Here is a 23,239-nt window from a genome sequence, read left to right on the forward strand (position 1 = left end):
AGGGGGCATAATCCACAAGATACCCCTTCACCATGGATGCACCAGGTATAGATATATATATATGTATGTATTAAGTGTAAACAGTTGCAGTGATTTCCCCAAACCACATTTGAATTCTGAAGCGTGATACATACCGTAAATATACTGACTAGCTAAAACATACTACTGTATGTGAGGTACCAAATTAAAATCAACCAGATCATAAATGTTTTATTAGCTGGGCAAGGTACACAGTACTTACAAATACAGCTAATCGAAAAAGAAAAAAAAAAAAGTCTGAAAAAACTGTATCATAAAAGGAAAAAAAATTATGTACAAATATCTTAAGTAACAAATTCACAATTCATAGGTCTGCTCCAATTGACCAGACATAAACAACGTCAGAAATATAACATTCCTGCATGCACATAGTAATACCTCTGATATATTAAAAACTGCTATTTTATAGTAGTTTCACGGTACTTGTTCAGTGAAGAGCATGAACATATAGTTATTAAGCGTTCGTGTCCTCTTTCCCTCCCCGCTCCCTCTAAACACGCCCCCTTCCCTCACACACTTTAGCACATCAAAAGTCAAATTACCGCCTTAACCCAGATGGCCCCTAAACCTAATGAGACTTAAGACATACATAGAAAAACAAGACCTAGGCTTAATAAAAAGGTGACAAAATATGGAATATATATGGGCACAGTGCTTCCTATACTCTCTTCGCACAAATATGAGCTTAATGGATCAGGAGGCTATAACCCATAAAAATAGATCACTAAAATGTGTACTTGTGATCTCAGATGAAGATTCTAGTTATCACCGTGGCAAAACTTGGGATCTTAAAAAAAAAAAAAAAAAAAAAAAAAAGTAGTACCAGTTTTCAAACCCTATGTGAATGCTGACCAAATAGTCAGAACTCAAAGGAGTGCTGTCACTGTTTTGCCTTCAATTAAAATATTTTCTATTTTTAAATTCTAGAATGACTACAAAACCTGTCTCCTGTGAAGAAAAAGGAGCGAGGATAGAACTATTAGCATGATGTAGATTTCCCACCATTTCCCCGGTGGCCGGTGCAATATAACAAAGTCCATTTTCTTAAGTCTCAGGTGGAGGAAAGTTATAAGTCTGACAGGTAATTGAAGTTAGAAGATGGCTGCTCAGTTGTCCCCTCCACTGTGTTTAGGATGCGGCCAGAGTGGTTGCAGTATATGTGTAAACATCTCTTCCCTGAGATGAATCCTGCGGGGAAACAGACAATGAGACAAAGCTCCTGCACAAAACGTAACACGTGCCAACTACGGTAAGCTATATCCAGCAACTCTTACCATCTTAACAGTTCCATCTTGTGTTAATGAAATTCCACTTCCTGGAACAACAACAACAACAAAAAACAAAAACAAAAAAAATCAATGAAGCATCTGTTGAATTACTTATATAAGCAGATATAATATACATTTAAATAACAGTAGGTGTAGGTGATATTTTCAAAACTCGTTAATTAAATGCCCTTTAAACCACCGGCAAGCAAGAAAATACTCAAAATAATTTCACTAGTACTTTTTCACCTACATTGAAAAATTATTTTAGAGAAAAAATTAAAATTGTCTCCTAGGAGAAAATGTTAATTGCATATGGCTCTTGGTGTCTTACTGCTGAGATCTCAGATTGTTGCTGAAAAGGCCATTTCCAGCCCTTCGTTTGGTTGGTAAGTTTTCCCCACAAAGACTTAGGTTACACTGCAGCAAACTGCAGAGATCTGTACTGAACAAACAGGGTGCCCCATGGACCAGAATTCACTTCCATGTATCTCTTTAAAAACAGTAGAAAAGTTGTTAATAGTCATAATCCATTCTTGTAGGTTGGGCATAGATGCTGAACTCCAGTGTCTAGCTAGTACTTTTCTAGCCCCATAAAAAGATTTAAACAGTAAAAAGAATGTGTGTCACTTCTAAACTGTTCCCAACACTCATATATGTGACACAACCATAGTATGTGAAAAAAAGTACCTTCCTGTAAGAGGCACTATCACTGGACTCAGTCTAGTGGGCATAAGTTCTTATGTTGTATAAAGGTAACCTCAGTGATCTTGACAATGACCTGTAAAGATCTGACAAGACATCCTTCCATTCCCCATTATGAATTCCACCCACATCAGGTTTCCCCAGGCTTCTTTTACTAAATGCCAAATGTGCATCGCTAGGATCACTAAGCATTTATAAAGCACAGAGGTTAGTTGGTATGGGGTCTAGCCCAGTAAAGATGCTCAGAACTTCTGAGTCTGGATAGAGCTTCAGTAACCTATGTCTTCCAGCTTGATAGCTTGATGTATCTAGGAGATTGTCAACTAATGCTAATGGTTTTAGGAAATATTATCACTAAGTAAATGAATCATAAATCAATCAGTCCTGTCACATTGACCCCCCCCCCCCCCTTTCACCAGGAAATAAAGAAATAAAAAACACCACATCAAATTCTGTTGTAACAGTTTTAGCAGTGCTGAACTAGAAACCCAAACTTGCCAGGTAAAAAAAAAAAATAATGTACTCTGTGACTGGGTTCATCTTTTCTACACAGGCCACCACTTGCATAAAACAGCTCAGTAGCATTTCTTAAGAAAATGGCCAGGAGTTTCTTTTCTGGTAAAGAGAACAAAAAGTAATGGTGACAGAGGAGTCCAAGCTGTTTAGCACCTCTGTATGAGCTAAGAGAGTCAGCAATCCATGCACTCATCCTTACCTTAGCTATAGAGACAGGATACAACAATTTGGCCAAGGTACTGAAATTACTGCCAAAGTGCATCAGAACAGCAAATAGATATCGCCACTTAGAGAGTCTGAAGCCATATAAAATTACCTATTTTTATTGCCCAGTTATGTTAAGCATTAAGATCAAAGCTGATTCACCGCATTCCCGCAGCAGAATGAGGTATTTATCCCCCCGAAATCCCCGGGGCAATTCTGCAATCCCTTCCTGGTAGAGGCAGAGCTTTATGCAGTAGCTCTGCCTCTGCTCCAGTTAATCTCCGCCTTTAACCGCCCCTCTCAGTCTTCTTTCACTCAGAGGGGCGGGGAGAGGCAGAGATCGACTGTACTGGAGGCAGAGCTACAGCGCAAAGCTCTGCCTCCCCCAGGCAGTAAAATCCACGACTTGGAAAGTCATGGAATTTTGCCCTGAGATTTGGGGGTATAAATACCTTGTTCTGCCGCGGGGATGCGGCAAATCAGCTTTGATCTTAATGCTTAACATAACTGGGCAATAAAAAGATGTAATTTATATGGCTTCAGACTCTCTTTAACTAGATCAAATGTTTGGCATTGACTAGTGCTACCACAGTTCTAGTACCCACTGCTCCATAGCCCCCCAGTTTATATGGAAGTGTTCTATTCCTATGGTAATAAACTGTGTGCCTGGCTGCCATAATGCATGCCGGGGATGTGTGATGCATGTTGTAGTTCCATCTCCTAGCCTGGAGATGTAATCACATCAGTGGGAACTACATCTCCCGGCATGCATTGAAGCCGCCAGGTACATAGGGCATCACTGTGGTTCTGCGGCACAGGAATATAGAAAAATGGAGACCTCCACATAGATAGGGGGGCTACTGAGCAGCCCCCCGGAGGTAAGCAAATGCCTGCTGCACCCACCCATGCCCACACAATTACCTCCCTTAGGAGGTTCGTTTGAGAAGTTTTAAAAATTTGGCGCACAGTTCACTTTATTTACCAATGTAATTAGGGCCTCTCTGTGTGGGACAAGCAGCAGAATTAAACATCTCCAGGAGATGAGGGGACAAGAATGATGCAAATTGATAGTAAAATTCTATAGTTATCCTGTAAGTACCTGGCACTTTAGATGAGTGAAACAATGCTTTAGAATCCTCGATCTCTTGAGTGGTATAAGGTGACTCTAGCAGCTCAAATTGCTGAAAAGCAAGTTTAGGAGAGGGTACAGTCTAAATACGTTTGTAATGCAGGATCACGTTTTACTAAAAGGCTTTCGTACAGAGCACAGTATAACCAAAAAACAAAAAAACAAAAACAAATCAAAAACATGTAGTTTTAATTTCACCCATCTATTCTGAAGCAAGTCCTCCAGCTCACAGGCATTGCCAAGTCAGAAGGGATGAATTCTTACAGGTAGATATATGGGAAAGGGGGAGGTGAGACCTACAGATTACCATTAAGCAAAGTTAGTGGCCAAATATGTATCTAGTAACATCTCTGGTACAAAGTAGAAAATGCAAAACTTACAATTCAGGATAGTAATTTAAGTATTTAGGATGTGGAAAAATATTTGCTAACTGCACAGTGTACTGCATGTAAATATCAGTTACTAAACATACATTCAGAATAAGAAGTAGCTATGCAGAAGTAGGTCTATCCAGGCCAGGTTATAAAGCATAGCTTAAAGGACCACCATCGCAAAATTTCTAAAAAAAATAAAACTATTAAAGATTTATACTGGAAAGAATTCTAGTAGAAAGGATAGTGAAGGGTTAAGAATTTGTTTAAAAAAAATTAAAATCACCCTGCTGTTTACACATTCACGGCAGCGTGAATGTGACAGCTCTTTACCGATGGAGGACAGGTCGTATCTGCCTGGCTAAGATCAGGAGGAGTCAGTTTTACTACTAGCTGAAATGCTGTTCGCAGCCGCAGTACAGTCTAATAATCTTAGCCAGGCAGATACGAGCTGTCCTCCATCGGTAAAGAGCTGTCACATGCACGCTGCCGTGAATGTGTAAACAGCAGGGTGATTTATTTTTTGACAAATTCTTGTAATTGTGTGATAGTGGTCCTTTAAAGATATATGGCTATGTGGGAGAGGCCGGTCTTCATAACACTGAAAGTACATGGGGGAGGGGGTGAGACAACAAATCACCACCAGTTTTACAGTATGTAGGCTATTTTGGCAGTTGGACCAAGCAGCTGCTATTTAATAAGTACTTTTGAAAAAAAAACAAAAAAAACACACATGTGAATCCCCCATGAGGAGGTGGATTAATCCAAAACCTGTTAAATCTGTCAGCTTTTCACCATTCACTGTAAGCAACAGGAACATAGGAGAAAAGTAAATTTATAGTGCATTTTAGTGTGGGATAAATGTACGTTTTGCTCACATGTATTTTACAATTTTTCATGATAGTGGTCCTTTAATGATCAAATTTTAGTGTCATAAAAGTGCATAACTTGTAATGTAAACTCACAGCAGCACGTACAAATCAGGAAGACACAATTAGTTGTTTGTTTTTTAAATGAATGTTAGATTCAATGAAAAACAATTGCATAAATTGTATGCAAAAAAGAATGCAAAACTAGAGCACTTTCAATTGATTTTTCATTCAAATTTTAAATCAAGAATTGACTAGGGATGCATATTCTTTTATTAGTCAAGTGTGCTAGTGGGGCAAGCAAGGGATGGTGAATGGCCACGCGACTTCATACTACATCAAGCAATACAAAGCTAGCAGTGACAGCATTCCACCTGATAATATTAGCAGGAATCTGACACATACTGAGCGGAAAATAACTAATATTATCAGGCTGATTTTTAATAAAGGAAAGACTGAAAAGCGGGTGGACCAACCTGTATTTCTATGTATGTTTTATTCCACAATGCATAATAAGTGGTGATCATAAACTAGGGGGCCCAGGCTAGTGGATAACTAATCGAACAGTAGTTTGGTGTGGCTTCTCTAGTTACCCTGTACAGCAGGAAATATTGGCAGCGCTTTCAGACACAGACTGCACCCAAATTGACTATCTGCAGAGCTCAAAATACAGCAAATTACACAACTTACATTGCAAACAGGTACAGTAAAGGAGGACATTGGCTTCAACAAACAGTATGCGCACCGACTGCACTCCAGTTACCCACCTGCCTGGGCACCCCTAATTAGTGACCATTGCTCTCTGTGTATTGTGATGCACAATATGGAAAAAACATACATAGAAATACAGGTTGGTGCACCTGTTTCTCCTCCCTTTCTTCCTTGTATCCTGGTGAGCACAACCTGTGCAGCATAGTAGTCAGTCCCGTTTCATGTGTTTTCATATCTATGAGTTAACCCACAAAGTGCTGCACCGCAATCTGCAACCTCTACTTAGATGAAATTATATATATATATATATATATATATATATATATATATATATATATATATATATATATATATATATATATATATATATATATATATATATATATATATATATATATATATACACATACATATATACACATATATACACATATATACACATATATACATACACACATACACACACGCACATATATATATACATACACACACACACACACACACACACACACATACACACACCCCCACTTAACTCAGTTAAAGAGGCCATGAACCAGATTTTTAGGTAAATGTTATTTTCGATAAGTTCCTTTAGATAAAAAGAAAAGATCATAATTGATTTACAGCACTAAAGAAACCAACTTGAGATCATATCTAAACCAATTACAATTGAGTCTATGAAAAATCTGCCATACCATACCACTGAATAATCTGATCGAAAAAACGATAATTGAATAAAACCTGTTCGGTTAATGGACACACTTACATATAAAGGATATCCTGCAGCAGTGATGCCATCTAGTGGCATAGTTGCATAATAACCACAGTTTGAAACTGCATATAAGAGTTGGTGATGAGGAGGACTTGACAAATAAATGATGGCCAAAGAGGTGCAGTGCATGAGCTTCACCATCAAGGGTAAAGTTCACTGCTAGGAATGGCAGTGGGTGAGTTTATACTCCTGAATGTAACTCCTCAAAGAGAAGTGTGAGACTAAAGTCAAAGTCAGGAGTGAGATAGAAGCGTTTCCAACAGCAATAATCCCACCTTCAACCACAACACAAATGTATCCCTGTGTGTATAATTTAACAACTTTCTGCTGAAAGTGTGTGATAATGAGCCAGACAGAAAGGTTCATGGGGAGGATACTGAGCAGCCTTTCAATTACAGATGCTGGATTAGATGCCTCAATGCCGTAAGAAGATATTATTTCAAAAACTTAAGGCATTCCTTTTAGGCACAAATTCTTGTGTTAACCATTTTCTATATCTTCTTTTCTGATGACATTAACCTTGACTTGCTCCTAGATGGCAAAGGTTCCCCTGCATAGTGGCTGGGTATCATTCTCCAACTGAGATATGAACTTTTCTGTAAGCACCATTCAGTCCCTTAAAGTGAACCTCCGGACTAAAAATCGACTCAGCAGCACTGGAAAGGCCTGGTGTTTCTTTAACAGTTTCACAGCATCAGAACTTTGTTTCTCTTAAAGAAGCCTCATTTTTAGCTGCACAGAAGAAAACTGCCCGGGCTGTTATCCCCTGATGCTGTGCAAAGCATGATGGGATTTCTGATTTTGTTGTTCTCGTTCTGCTGTTTTGGTGCATTTTTTTTTTTGACATTTTGGATTTGACATTTGAAGCCTAGCATGTGCAGCTGGGATGGGTAATCAGGACACAGGACAGTTGGAACGGTGTCTCCTGCTCCTTGTCACCACCTTTCAACCAAAAAGATGGCTGCCCCCATGACAAAGATGGCAGCCCCCATGAATCACAAACCTTTGCCTGTTCTTTTAAAACGGGGTGGGTAAGAGATTATATTACCTATCTATTCTAATTAACACAACTAATGTAACTTGACAGTATGTTTGTTTAGGCTGAAGTTCCCCTTTAACATTGTGAAGGAAGCAGCCTAACTAGAAGAGCAAAGTAGCTCTGACCCAAAGCCTTCCTTCCTTTATCATCAGTACTTAAAGAGAACCAGAACTAAAGTAAAGAAACACTTTTATACATACCTGGGGCTTCCTCCAGCCCCATACGCGCTGATCGATCCCACGCCGCCATCCACCGTTGCCCACATCTACGAAAACCGGCTCCCCGCTCTGCTGTCAGTCGGAGCCAGTCTAGCGTAGCAGAAGTGCACTCTATGCGTATCTCTGCAGCAGCCGCTGGAGAAATACGTAGAGGGCGCACTTCTCCAGCGTAGCCCGGCTCCGATGACGTCAGTGACAGGAGCAGGTTCTCATAGATGCTGGTAGCGGTGGATGGCGACGTGGGATCGATCAGCGCATATGGGGCTGGAGGAAGGCCCAGGTATGTATAGAATCTTTTCTTTACTTTAGCTCTGGTTCCCTTTAAAGAGACTCTGAAGTCATTTTTTTTTTAACTTAAGTAACTTCATTAGCACTAATGCCCTACCTAAAATGCTGCATCCCCGTGGCTGAAATCGCTAATAAACCCCCCAAATCCCAGGGCAAAAATCCACACCTTACTTGGTTGTGGATATTGCTGCTGGGGGAGGCAGAGCTTTGGGCTGTAGCTCTGCTTCCATTCTCGTCAATCAGCGCTAATCGCCGCCTCTACCCTGCCCCTCTCAGTGAAAGAAGACAGAGGGGCGGGGAGAGGCGGCCATCACGCTGATTGACGGGAGTAGAGGCAGAGCTACAGCCCACAGCTCTGCCTCTACTAGGAAGCGCTGCCCAAATCTCCCCCCAAGGGATTTTGGGGGGTTTAATAGCGATTTCAGCCGCGGGGATGCAGCGTTTCAGGTAGGGCATAAGTGCTAATGAAGTTACTTAAGTAAAAACGTGTTTTTTTTTGAGACTTCAGAGTCTCTTTAAAGTGGCAATTTCAAGGGGCATAAAAAAATCATGGATAGAGATTCAAAGGTGAGCGAAGGTATCGTGCTGTACTGTAAGTGAAGTTATAAGACACTGTTAAGCAAATATGTTTCATTATTAGAAGGTATATTATACTTCAAAGTAATAAGTGTGCCTTACATAGTAATGTGCTGCATCAAGAAAATAATTATCTGCCTGTCAGCCTTGGTTGATAATCTAAGTGGCCATTCATCAGTGTTACAGACACTGATCTGTGATAAAAGCACACAAATTAGATTTTAACACTGCCTAGAAAGTTGTACACCTCATTTTAATTTTAGTCCCCAATTTAGGGCGCATAATGCTGGACATACACGGCGTCGAGGGGAGGATTATCAATCGAGCCTAATGGCTTGATTGATAATATCCGACATGTCCGATCACCGCGAGGACAACAGTGGGAAATTGAGCGGGTGATAAGAAGCGCCGGCGGGGACGAGCAGGAATTGATCGGGGGGGGGGGGGGTTTGGTCGCGGGTCAATCCGGCGGCTAATCGGCTGCCGGATCGACCCGTGTATGCCCAGCATAATGCCTAGTACACACCATACAATTTTCTGTTAGATTTTGTGCATTGGATTATTTTCTGTAGAGACTGGTCATTATCTCTGGTGCATTGTCTTCTGGTTATCTCCTGCTGAGTAAAACGATGCCTAATTGCTCGGCAGATAGATGGTTAGATAGATCATTTCCAACATGTTGGAAATGATCTATCTGGCAGGTAAATGTTACAGAAAATTGTATGGTGTGTACCTAGCATAATGCTGGGCATACACGGACAGTTTTTGCGCCGGTATCGAGCTAGCGGCTCGATGCAGACACGTCACCGCTTGTCCGCGCGGATCGATTGCCGCTCGTCCCCGCGGGAGAGGCTATTGAGCCGCTCGTTTCTTGCCATTGTTCTCCCCGCCTGTATCAAGCGCAGTATCGATCCGGCGGGGTATCGGACACTTCGGATATTATCAATCGAACCATCAGGCTTGATTGAACAGCCTCCCTCCTGTCCGTGTATGCCCAGCATAAGATTTTTGCTGTCATGAAACAATTTTTTTGCATGTGTCCTGTTATAAAAAGTGACCATTTACATTAAAGAATCGTGTAAGATTATTTTTGTTCTATGGAGTTAAAGCATACCTGTACTTGTAAGTGATGACCTTCTTTTTCTTTTGGGGAAAAGAATCGTCCGCCATCTCCCCTCTTTCTGGCCATGGCATGTCGATGTCTTGACTCATGCAAGTATTTCTAGTAAGTAATTAAGAAATAAATAACTCCAAATGCAAATTATTATAAATACAAATTATAAAAAAAAAACAACAACAACAAAAAATCATATGCTAGATGTCAAAAGTCTCCAAATTTTTATACCAGGGGCTAGATCATCATTCTGGAGACTGCGGTAGGCAAAACTAGGGAAATGAAACCATTTTTCCTGATTGCTATGCCTATTTTAATTTGTCAACTAAAACTCATTCCACATAAAATAAATTGTACACCATACATGCAAGTCTGCATGTCCTCTACAGGGTGTAGCCCAAAAAAAAAGAGAAAACATGCAGAGCTATGTGTGCTGCTGCACAATGGGGGTGTGGTCAAAACAGATTGCATGTGGGACCAAATAACAGATATGACTTGAAGCATACAATTGGTGGCTTCGTTGTCAAAATATGCTATTTGCCTTCTTATGTACTTTCTGATTCTGATTCCTCTGGCTCCAGGCTAGGCTGCCTTGTCCGGTTTGTATTTCTTAGTGACGACATTCTGGCTGTTCAGCAGCAATGCAGCCTCTTAGCTTCAGCAAGGTGTGGCAAACGATGTGTTCTGATACCCATCTCTCATGGCCAGCATTATTTTTTAAGCAAATCGTAAATCTGCACTAGTTATGTGGAACTATCACACCATATGTAGCTCTCCACACAAATGAATGCATCTTAGTTGGCCATCACACTGTCACTCGCTGTCCTTCGTTATGTTACTTTTAGTAGATACTAACCACTGGATAGAAGGAACACCTCTCAACAATCGCTTAAGCGCACATCCTACTTCATATAAAAGTCCACATAAACATCAATCAGGAGTTTTCATATGCCGTTCTTATATGCAGTTTCTTGATCTCTTGTGCCACCATCACCATGGACACCCAACAGTAAACAGACTCACCAGATGTATTGGCCACTGCTAGACTGGCCAACCATGCACAAATCCAGGAGCCTCAGTGCTTCAGGATCCTGGTACCGCTGTGATGCTGTCCTTTTAGACCACCATCATTCTCCACATTATCCATGCAAAGTACCTCAAAGAAATAGCCTGCATAGCGTAACTCCGTATAAAAAAAGTTTAATTATAAAATTGCACTCACATGCTCCAAAACGTATTGCACATATAGAGTTTTACGGGCTCTCCCCCGTTGCCTGGCAGGGCACATCTTGTGTTGGGTCCTCCAGCTCCTCCTCCACTCAGCTTGCAGACACCACCGCCTCCACCGGCCGTTCACTTCCTGGTATGTCCAACCTCCGGCCGGCCGGAGGTTGGACATACCAGGAAGTGAACGGCCGGTGGAGGCGGTGGTGTCTGCAAGCTGAGTGGAGGAGGAGCTGGAGGACCAAACACAAGATGTGCCCTGGCAGATCAATTCAAAGAGTGAAGGGTTGCCGGCACTACAAAGTCTGTAGCCGTATCACTGGGTATGAGGATGGAGAGATGCTCTAAAGGCCACCTTTTTATTGCAATAAATACTAAGTGCTCATAACTGATAAATGGAGTATACACATAGGATCAGCATCAGAAAACAGTTGAGTCAGGCACTGCAGTGATTACTGTTTTAATGGTGTTCCGAATTGAAGTTAATCACCATAGTTGTATCAAAAATTGTGACATTCAATAGGTAGGTACAAATCATCATCATCAATGAAAAAATCGTCATGTGCAAACATCTTGTGCATTCAAACAGTTGCAAGAGGAAGATGTCCTACCATATCAAAGGTGGCGGTGGTGGGTGCAGGGCAAAAAACGGTAGCCTAACGGCCGTTTCGCACGGCGGTGCTTCTTCCAAGGCTGATCCACTGGATAGGCTACCGTTTTTGCCCTGCACCCACCACCGCCACCTTTGATATGGTAGGACATCCCCCTTTTGCAACTGTTTGAATGCACAAGATGTTTGCACATGACGATTTTTTCATTGATGATGAGGTTTTGTACCTACCTATTGAATGTCACAATTTTTGATACAACTATGGTGATTCACTTCAATTCGGAACACCATTAAAACAGTAATCACTGCAGTGCCTGACTCAACTGTTTTCTTTTCTGATGCACAAGCTGTGCCCTGCCAGGCAACGGGGAAGAGCCCGTAAAACTCTATATGTGCAATACCTTTTGGAGCATGTAAATGCAATTTTATAATTAAAGTTTTAAGTTTTTTTATACGGAGTTACGCTATGCAGGCTATTTCTTTGAGGTACTTTGCATGGATAATGTGGAGAATGATGGTGGTCTATAAGGACAGCATCACAGCGGTACCAGGATCCTGAAGCACTGAGGCTCCTGGATTTGTGCATGGTTGGCCAGTCTAGCAGTGGCCAATACATCTGGTGAGTCTGTTTACTGTTGGGTGTCCATGGTGATGGTGGCACAAGAGATCAAGAAACTGCATATAAGAACGGCATATGAAAACTCCTGATTGATGTTTATGTGGACTTTTATATGAAGTAGGATGTGCGTTTAAGCGATTGTGTACAAGTTTTTAGGTCTTGCCGGACCTTGTGATAGCGCACTCCGTTGGGACGTTTTGATTTTGCGTCAGCTATAGCGCTTTGATATTATTTTACACCTCTTAAGACCTGCTGTACCGAAAACTGACTCATCCAAACATGACCCTTTCAAAATTCCTTTTGCATAGTCATTTTTATCACCTTCAAGAATGGACCATTTATGTTTATTGCCTAATATGTCCCATCCTTTTTCAAGTGGCAACGTAGTGCGATAATCAATGTATGTAACCCATCAATGGTTTTAAAGTTCTGACTCTGGCTGAAATTAATATAATTTGCAATAAACCGGAAATGAGCCTTGGTTCCCACTATCCTGGAATAGTGGCACACCAGTATTGTACAGATGCTTGCCATTCATCTGAATGCAGTCTGCCTTTTGAGTTGCTCTATTGTGTCTGCCACAATGTGTAAATGGGTCCATAAGAAAGCATGGGTCCTTTTGACGTGTCCATCTGCCTACTGTGGTAAAATGCAGGGCAGTAAGCCAAGTGTGGACAAAGCCTCAGGCCTGGAACCCACTACAAATCGCAAAACGCTGTCGCTAGCGTTTTTATTCAGAGTTTTGTACGCGATTTCATGAGCGTTTTCCGGCGCTTTTGGGAGAGATTTCAAAAAGTGTAAGCTTTTTGCCAGCGATTGTGTAGCGATTTGCGATTAGAATTCTGATTGGTCCTTTCAATGTATCAGAATTTTATTACAGCTTGCAATCGCACTCAAATCTCTATGTGTAGCGATTCATGAGTGATTTGCCAGCGCTTCAATACATTACATTGAAGCGCAAACACTCCCAAAATGCTGCATGCCCTAGAATTGCGATTTTGCTAATCACAATCGCTACTTTGGAATTTGTTACATTTATTTACAGTGGCAGAGCATTTAGGGAAAGCGCTAGCGATTTAAAGCGCTCCCTAAATGTTAAAAAAAAAAAATAAATCGTTCTAATGGGTTCCAGCCCTGAGACCTTTCTTCTTTCATTCTGGGAGGTGGTTTGTAAGTCAAGTCAGGTATAATACATACTGGTACGTGGGGCTATATTTTTATTTTCAGACACATTTTTGGACATACAGTATAAACCATGCTCTTGGGGTTTCTTCAATACTATAAAATTTAATAACAAAATACTGCAGTAAATTCTGCACATGAAGACAACTTCATTTTTATGTATGGGACATTTGTAACTCTAGTGTTTGGAAGTAAGGGACCATGGGCTTTGGAAGTAAGGGACTACGGGTTTGATTCATCAAGCTGCGGTGCTTAACCTCCCTGGCGTTCTACTAACCACTTGCCGACCGCACGCTCATACCGTGCGGCGGCAAAGTGGTAGCTGGAGGACCAGCGACGCAACTGTGCATCGCCAGGTGCCTCCCTAATTAATCAGGAAAGGCCGCTCGCGCGAGCGGCCGTTTCCTGTTAGATCACGGAGCGGGTCTCCGTGAATAGCCTGCGAGCTGCTGATTGCGGCTCGCAGACTAAATGTAAACGTAGGAGACATCGCCGTAAGGCAGATCGGCGATCCCCGGCCAATCAGCGGCCGGGGATCGCCGCCATGTGACAAGGGACATCCCTGATCACCGGGGATGAGCAGGTAGGAGAGGTAGAGGGGAATTTCGCCGCGGAGGGGGGCTTTGAGGTGCCCCCACCCCCCGCAACATGCCCGCCCACCGGAGCGATCAGACCCCCCCCTGCACATCATCCCCATAGGGGGGAAAAAAGGGGGGCGATCTGATCGCTCTGCATGAAACATGATCTGTGCTGGGGGCTGCAGAGCCCAACCAGCACAGATCACAAAAAATAACGCTGGTCCTTAAGGGGGGGGTAAAGGGTGGGTCCTCAAGTGGTTAAGATCGCCAGGGCGGTTGCGGGAGGGTTTTTTCTTTTTATATATATAAAAAAAAAAAAAAAATCTATTACATGCAGCCAACTGAAAGTTTGCTGTATGAAAGCCCACTAGAGGGCGCTCCTGACGCGTACTTCTGATCGCCTCTGGCGATCAGAAGTAACAAGAAAGGCCGCGATGTGCGGCCCTCCTTGTTATGCTTTCCTCGTCGCCATGGCGACGAGCGGAGTGACGTCATGGACGTCAGCCGACGTCCTGACATCAGCCGACTCAGATCCAGCCCTTAGCGCTGGCCGGAACTGATTGGTCCGGCTGCGCAGGGCTCGGGCGGCTGGGGGGACCCTCTTTCGCCGCTGCTCGCAGCGGATCGCCGCAGAGTGGCGGCGATCAGGTACCACACGCGACTGGCAAAGTGACGGCTGCGTGTGCACTTTTTTACTTGACGAAAATCGGCTGAGCGGCACCCTCCGGCGGTAATGGACGCTAAGGAGGTTAATGAGAGGAGCGCGAGCTCAGGGCACACTATGCTGCGGCAGCGCAGCATAAGCTGGTAACTAACATGCGCTCTTTGCAACCAACGTCCGCTCCACTGAACCCACCCTGACCCCCGGTGGGTCCTTTCTAGGACGTTATCCCGTTGCTTTGATTGGCCCAGTAGGCTGCCTGTGATTGGGCCAATCAACCTGCGGAGATCACATCCTATAAAGCCACTGGACCCACCAGGGCTCAGGGCGGGTTCAGAGAAGCGGTGTGTAAGTTACCAGCGCACACTAGCCTACACTGCCACAGCACAGCGAGCTTGAGCTCCTCTCATTAAGCTGCGCGATGAATTAAGCCCTTTGTGTATTACTCTGATAGCTAGTGTGATGCGGGTACTTACCCTCCTCTCTTTGGGAATTTTGCCCTCAGCTTCCAATTTGGCTCTTGCTTGTCTTCTTTTCAAAATTCGATGATACTGTTTTGCATTTACATACAGTGGCTCCTCCTCCAACATCTCAGCTCCAGGAAGTGGTATTCTTTGCAGCGCTGGAACAGAACCAGCACCAGGAACCATCTAGATGAAGGAAGAATGCTTTACAGAAGAACAAAACATATCAATAGGTTTGAGTATATACAGTGGTTTTATATACATACCATTACCATGCCCCCCGAGTTCATAACATTTCCAGAAACCGGAAGGGTGACAGTTACGGTCCCTTGGTTACTGTTAGTTGTGTTGGTGGTTGCTCCCGCTTGAACAATCTGAGCTCCAGCTAAGCTGGCAGCAGGTATAGTTATCATTCCGGTCACAGGAACTGTAACTTACATAATAAACAAAAAAAAAACAAAAACATAAAAACAACAAGAGTAGTTTTATTTTCTGAAACTGCAAGTATATATCCTACAACACATTGTATATAGAGAAGTAAAAGCTATTACAAAAACAAATAAATAAGCAAGAGACATACTGAGGAGCAGTAGGCATGAAGGAATGGTAAAGCTGCATTTACATAGCAGTACTGATACAATATAGACCTACCTTGCTGTAAAATTGTCCCATCAGCATTTACTGGTTGGTAAACAATGGTTTGTCCTTCAGCTGTCTGTGCGACCTGCTGGCCTTGAACAGCAATTTGTGGTTGACTCTAAAATTGTGGACAATAAATGAAAATGGTGTAAAGATGTATACCATGTAAATACTTCAGTCTGAATAAATTACTGATCTGAAGATTGTGGCCCACTGCGTAAAGGTATTAAGAGAAGCAGGCAGTCACAGAACATCCCACATTATTATTTAGTATTGATATATTGTGCCATCTCATGCAGTGCTGTACACAGTATATTGTCTCGTCAATTAACTGTCCCTCAGAGGGGCTGAAAAAAAAAAATCTAATCCCTATCAGACATATGTTTTTGTATGTATCGTGTAGTGTATATGAGTTGTTGTCTAGGGCCAATCTTGGGGGGAGCCAATTAATTAATTTGTATGTTTTTGGCTGGGATTCGAACCGGGGACCCGGCAAGTCCTAACCACACCACCGCGCTGCCCACAAACAGAGCAAAAGTTGTAACAATAACATTTGTAAACAGCTTTTCTCCTATAAAATTTAAAGCACATAGATATGTCCCTGACCAGTAATTAGATATGGGGTGATATGTGCTACTGAGAAATATAGCATTTGTCTATAAATGCCAGACTAAACAGGTGGTTTCACAATCTGGACTTAATCATCTCCACGGTTGGTGCTGTTCTGAGTGGGGTAGGGAGTTACAAGGGGTAATGGCAGCATGACATTAGGCTCAAATGCCAAATGTTTTTAAGTAGATAGAGGGTTACCACAGTATTAGATCTGTTGACCTTAAGTTGTGGGAGGTTTGGTAAATGGCAACATGTTTTTTGAAGTAGCCTGAGCTTAACTACCTGGGGACCGCCTAACGCCGATTGGCGTGGCGACAGCCCCAGGACCGCCTAACGCCAATTGCGTCAAGTGCTGGGGCTGCAGTTTCCCAGGGAACAGCCGCGTGCATGCGCGATCGTTCCCTGCCACTTCACGGAACGGAGTTCCGTGATTAGCCTGCTAGCCGCCGACCGCGGCTAGCAGGCTGTTTGTAAATGAAAGGGGAAAGAAATCCCCTTTGTTTACATCCGTACAGCGCTGCAGTCTCCGGCAGCACTGTACGAGATCAGCGATCCCTGGCCTCTGATTGGCCGGGGAGCGCCGTCCTCTCATAGGCTGATGCCTATGAGGGGCGGAACAGGACAGATTGCCGTCCTGTTCCAATTCAGAACACATAGGGGAGGAGGGAAGGGGAGGGAGGGAGAGAGAGCCCCGTAGAGGCTAGGAGAAAAAAAAAAAAAAAGGCCACAGCAATCGGACACCTCAGGCAGCATGTCCCCCTAGGGACGACAACAGCAACAACAACAACAACAACAACAAAAAAAAAAAAAAAAAAAAAAAAAAAAGGGAGGGGAGTCCGATCGCTGGGCTCCATAGCCTGGCTGTGCAGGAGGCTGAAAAGCCTACACAGCCCAGCTTAACAAAAAAGAGGCTGATCGTTAGGGGGGGGGGGGGTGAACACTGTGGTTGTCAAGTGGTTAAAATGAATCTGAAGCGAATATAAACTTATGAGATACAGTAATGAATTGTATGAGTAGTACAGCTAAGAAATAGATCATTATTAGCAAAGAGACAACTCATATTGTTTCCAGTACAGGAAGAGTTAAACTTCAGTTATCTATGCAAAAGAACTTCCCTGAGCTTGATGTTTTTTCTGGAGCATTTATACATCAAAAAACAGTGACCGCCAGCTTCAGATGAAGTTTTTACTGCTCAAAGTTCAAAGGGTCATTAGAGTTGCTACTAATGTTCTATTCCTTATCCGTACTACACATCCAATTCATATCAGAAGGTTTTTTTTGTGCTCCAGTGTCACTTTAAATTATGTAAGGATTTGAGTGACCGCTGGCTAATCTTGAGGAAACCAGTCTAGTATGCAAAGAATCGGTGTTATGTGGCAATGATGGAGTTGGATTGTTACCAACTTGGAAGCGGCGTTCTGTACTAAGCGCAGGTCTTTACTTGGAAGGCCTGTGTAAAGGCAACTGCAATACTCCAGCCATGATGTGACAAAGAGTGAACTAAGTTAAGAAGATGAGGTGCATGTATGAGGTGCTTAGCTGTTGCAATGCTTGATTTCTGAAGTTTAATTCCCCATCAATTAGTACACAAGTCCAGCTCCCTGTACACAGTGTGAACTTTACAGAAGTGCAGATGAGGGTGGGAAATTCATAATATGACATAATACTGAGAAACTCTTTTAGCCAATAAATGCTGTTTGGAAGTGTGCAGCCATCATTTCTTTGTTGAATGAATATGTCGACAGACATTTAAAACCAAGCAATTAAGGGTTCAGTGAACATTTGCACTCCATACCTGACTCTGTCCTGCAGTAACTGCTGCTTGTGGTTGCTGAATGATTATTTGCTGAGGCTGCCCCTGTTGTGTTTGAACTTGTAAAGCTTGTCCTCCTTGTATCTGGATTTGCCCTGGCTGGACCAGCTGGATCTGTAAAAGAAAACAAACACTACGTCAGCAGGAAATGTTGGCTCAAGCAGATAATGAAAACCTGCAGGAACAAACAAACAAACCAACAAAAGAAAGACAATGAGAAAATTACAGAGATCTACAAACATCTACCTGCTGGAGGCCTTGGGATCCAGTCACAGGAACCTGCATTAGAGTTTGCCCTTGTCCACTCATTGCCTGCACCATGATTGGCTGGCCTGTGGAAGTAATTAGCTGTCCTCCACTGACTTGCACCATTAGTGGCTGACCTTGTACCTACCGAAATGAAGAAAAAATAAATAAAAATAAAAAAAAGTGTAAGCAAGTTAAATATATATACTCTCCTAACAAACTAAACAGTTATGTTAAAGGGTTTTCCAGTTTCAGTTTTACCAAGAGTGGTCTAATAATCTCGCCATAGACTTGATACTCTCCAGTCTACAGATACACCAGCTAGTGAACTCCTATAGCCAGCCAACCACTGGCAGACTAATCCACAGACATGTCTGGAGAAATAGTGGAACACCTGCTTAAACAGGTCTGTTGGGAGTCAACATTTTCATTTAGAGGGCATGTTTTTTTCAATCTTCTCAGTGAAAAAACTAAACAGCAGTTTACGTCTTTGGACAGGAAATAAAAAAATATTTTTTAAGCATTCTAAATTTCTGTTTTATAGGAGATGGTCAGTCACAAAGTCTATAAAAAAAAAAAAAAAAAAAAAGCCTTAAGTACCTTTACAAACCTTTGCAGTCAGCTGGGAATAGGATTAAGGTACCCATACACTTCCAGTTCAATTCCTTGCAGATTCAATCCATCTGCAGGGAAAATCGATTCTTCAAAATGTCCGATCAATTTTGAACACAAAACGATCAAACATACTAATCGGACAGGATGGATCGATTGGGGGTGAGGCAAGAGCCGTGGTAGATTGACCGTCTATATTGGTCCACTGCAGTTCAATCAATCTTCGATAGATTCCCAGGTATGATCTATTTAAAAACTGATGCGCAGTGTATGGTAGGAATCGATTCCTTCTGAAAGTAGTCGATTGTTTTGGAACATTGAAAAGAATTCTATGTATATGGCCAGCTTTAAAGGGAGAGAATTGCAAAAAACATCCATTTATTTTCATTTTTTGAAACTGATAAAAATCAATGCAAATAATTAAGTCATTGTTTTGTAAAAATAATAAAATAAAAAAATCTCACTCAAAAGGCCTCAGTTGGGTGCATTGCAGTAGTGTTGTTTCGATTTTCGAACAACCGACTTGCCCTCGGGCGGGTGACTGTACCAAGTGACCTGACAGCATGTATGTCCACCAGCGATAGAGAAATGATACAGGAGGTGTGTACTAGCAGATGGGGAGCTTCAATAGCTTCTATACTCCCCAGAGGCCCGAGGGGGGGGGGGGCAAGAGCTGGGGGCCCAGGATGCAGCGGCACAGATATCCAATAAGTTTCATGCTGAAATTTATTGGAAATGTGTGTGCACTACACTGGCAGCAACATTGCTTTTCCCTATGCCAAGTCCAGGAGGATGCATCCCTCCATTCTATGGCAATTTTCACTATTGAAGGATCGATCTGTAGTAGTGCTTGAAAAAGGCCGCTGACTTGCAGTTCAAATGATTCATATCGACAAAGAGCTTCATGAGCCTGGAAAACCCATTTAACCTTTTATTCATGTACATTAAATATTTACACATAGTTTTGCATCGAACACAGATTTGAACCAAAAAGAATGTTGTAGATAGGTTTATGCTTTAGCCATGCTTTCCCCAAAATTTGGATCAAAAAGAACCGACAACAATAAAAAGGACTGAAAACAATTACAGTACTCAAAATCATGTAAAAAGTAATATATATACACACACACACACACACAACAGCTGGGAAACATGCTTCAGTCTACAATATCATGCTACAGTTGAAAAATGCAAGAGATACTTTGGACAATGTAACTGACCCATGCTGACGTCACATGACCAAGTAAGCAATGGTGAACTTTATGGAGTGTTGATTACATTTATCTGCCAGACACAACTACCTGGAGGGTCTGAACTTGCTGTCCAGAGGCTGCTCCCACTTGAGCCTCCGTCTGTAACTGGACAGCAGTGACAGCACCAGGCTAAGAAAAAGGAGAGGAAGAAGAAGAGCCAGCCTGACCATGAGAGTCTGCCAGGAGTTGTACACTTGCCATTATAAGAAAAAACAAAAACAAAAAACAAACCAAAAAAAACCCCTAAAACTAAATATATGACACAGATATTCTACAAGGTGCGCTGCTTATTAACTGGTTGTACACTCTCCCTTTAATAGTCTATCTATTATGAGAGAGTTATATCAATTACAGGGTTAAGATTCAAGAAAATTCTCGTCCTGCAGCAACCTTCTAGACGGAGTTCCCCCTTACTCCCCACCTACCAAAACGACACTTCCAAAAAGAAGGTGCGCTGGAGATTATAATAATAATATCTATCTATCTATCTATCTATCTATCTATCTATCTATCTATCTATCTATCTATCTATCTATCTATCTATCTATCTATCTATCTATCTATCCAGCGCACCTTCTTTACTATTTTTCTAAAACTAAATATATGTATGCATACTGAAGAAAATGGAATTTAAATTTCAAGGTAAAATAATCCATAACACACCAATGAACAGAACACTTTCTTGGCCATCTCTTTATTGTCTCCATCCCAGTGTTGCCAACTCATCCCTTTAATTACTGACACATATGAATTATACAGGTTTCATGGTTAGGTAGATGCAGTTAAGGCACTGATTATGTGTAAGTAGCCCCAGAACCTGTATAACTTAAATGTGTCAGTAATTAAAGGGATACTGTAGGGGGGTCGGGGGAAAATGAGCTGAACTTACCCGGGGCTTCTAATGGTCCCCCGCAGACATCCTGTGTTGGCGCAGCCACTCCCCAATGCTCCGGCCCCGCCTCCGGTTCACTTCTGGAATTTCTGACTTTAAAGTCAGAAAACCACTGCGCCTGCGTTGCTGTGTCCTCGATCCCACTGATGTCATCAAGAGCGCACGGCGCAGGCCCAGTATGGTCTGTGTCTGCGCAGTTCACTCCTGGTGACATCAGCGGAAGCGAGGACATGGCAACGCAGGCGCAGTGGTTTTCTGACTTTAAAGTCAGAAATTCCAGAAGTGAACCGGAGGCGGGGCCGGAGCATTGGGGAGTGGCTGCATGGGCACAGGATGTCTGCGGGGGACCATTAGAAGCCCCGGGTAAGTTCAGCTCATTTTCCCCCGACCCCCCTACAGTATCCCTTTAAAGGGATGAGTTGGCAGCACAGCTCCATCCCTGAACATAAAACAGGGTACCAACCCCTCATCCTCATTGAAGGTCTACACAACAAATGTATACTTATTTTATACAATAGATTTTTATGCCATGGTTCCTCCCTGAGGTCCAGGAGTACCAGTTCCCAGAAAGGGCCATGTTAAAGAACTGCTGAGCCTCTCTCACCGCACATTACTGAGGTTACTAACCGCACATTTCCCCTGGTGGCATAGTGCTTGCATTCTGGAATGGTGCAGAGAATGGGGCATAATTGCCCACAGCCTCAGAGTATGACCTGCAGCATTATATGATCACAAGACATGGGGGGCCGTGGAGGACCCCAACAGATGAGAGAGAAGCAGCTGCAGTGAAGAGATGACAGTAAGGCAGCTCTTGCTGCCAAAGTTTAGCAGGGCCTTAAATCATTTCATATTAATATGGGTTCAGTAGCTGAGCGAGAATCTTGACTGAACCTTTCATGGCCTGCATGCAATGAAATCTCAAAATCTCACCTGCTGTTGGATTTGTCCAGCTTGCACCACAATCTGCTCTGGTGAACCATTGCTGCTTGCGTACTGCTCCATCTGCAAGTATGCAGCCTACTTTTACCTGTAAATGTTAAAAGACATGTCCATTAATGGAGTAATGTGGGGAATTGCAAGTTAAAGTGACTCTGTAACGAAATATGGAGGCATACTAATTTCCTTCAAAAACCATGCCAGTTGCTAGAGCTTTGGGTATCATTCACATATAGGGGAAAGTGGAAGCCTAACAAGCTGATAAGCTGAGCAAGACTATAGGTGTAAATAGAGAAGAGAAGGGGTCTGAGACCTGAACCTTGCTGTACCATCACAAAGGGGACAGGGGGAGAAAGAGTAAAGTTACATTCCAAGTAACAAAGTGGGAGGAAAGCCAAGAGAGACCAACCAACTGAAGTTTTGGAAGAGCACAGAATAGTTCAAGGTGTCAAAAGCTGATTAAACTAAAGAAGTATAAATAGTAGACTTAATTTCACTTAAGTCATTGATTAATTGGACAAGGGCAGTTTCCATGGAGCGATTGCATACCATATGCAGTGCTGTCCGGAAAGGCCATAGACTACCTTTTATTTAGGTGTGCATCAAAGAAACATGTTGCAGTGGAATTTTGTGCATGGAACAGTGATGTCACATTTTTTGTTAGGGACTTGGGTCCAGTGCTACAGTGATATCCACATGGAAGATGAAAGCTAAGCAATGAGGCGAGAGGGGATATGATATTTAATATAAGACAAATCATGCTGTAAGATCTGTTTCTGATGTTTTCGTTTTTGAAAACATAAAAGAACAACTGTTTAGAATAGCAGACTAGTAAAGAGATGAGAAATATGATTGTTGGCCACTGGGGCTTTTTTGAAACTATGTAGGACCTCTCTGTATTTTCCAAAATGCTCCTCTGTATTACTCTTATGCTTGTAGCAGGCAGCAACTCAAAATTGGCATACAGTATTTAGTATAATCAGATGAATAAGCAGAGTTTGATGGCTTGCATACTGATGGCAGTGGGTGGAGATGCAGGTATTGTGCTAGGGAGCAGTTAGCTCTGGGTAACAGAAGGAAGG

The 23,239-nt window shown here is 42.5% G+C and overlaps 1 protein-coding gene across 5 annotated transcripts in view; it reads right to left on the reverse strand.

Moving 5' to 3' along the window:
• Positions 1-200: 200 nt before the first annotated feature.
• NFYA (nuclear transcription factor Y subunit alpha) overlaps positions 201-23,239 on the reverse strand; it is a 37,304-nt gene continuing 14,265 nt past the window's right edge. The window contains exons 2-12 of one of the 5 annotated variants that reach the window (XM_068265531.1): positions 22,152-22,248; positions 20,375-20,458; positions 18,465-18,608; positions 18,201-18,332; positions 15,806-15,911; positions 15,421-15,581; positions 15,167-15,340; positions 9,817-9,924; positions 3,829-3,910; positions 1,314-1,354; positions 201-1,227 (exon numbers count right to left, since the gene is read on the reverse strand). In XM_068265531.1, coding sequence (XP_068121632.1) covers positions 1,168-1,227; positions 1,314-1,354; positions 3,829-3,910; positions 9,817-9,924; positions 15,167-15,340; positions 15,421-15,581; positions 15,806-15,911; positions 18,201-18,332; positions 18,465-18,608; positions 20,375-20,458; positions 22,152-22,223 — 1,164 coding nt within the window. In that variant the 5' untranslated portion in view covers positions 22,224-22,248 and the 3' untranslated portion in view covers positions 201-1,167. Of the gene's footprint in view, positions 1,228-1,313; positions 1,355-3,828; positions 3,911-9,816; positions 9,925-15,166; positions 15,341-15,420; positions 15,588-15,805; positions 15,912-18,200; positions 18,333-18,464; positions 18,609-20,374; positions 20,459-22,151; positions 22,249-23,239 lie in introns of all 5 variants that reach the window. The other 4 variants (XM_068265530.1, XM_068265533.1, XM_068265532.1 and 1 more) reach the window with 4 other exon arrangements.

The sequence above is a fragment of the Hyperolius riggenbachi genome, chromosome 2, assembly GCF_040937935.1.
Source record: "Hyperolius riggenbachi isolate aHypRig1 chromosome 2, aHypRig1.pri, whole genome shotgun sequence".
In the NCBI taxonomy this organism is placed as follows: Eukaryota; Metazoa; Chordata; class Amphibia; order Anura; family Hyperoliidae; genus Hyperolius; species Hyperolius riggenbachi.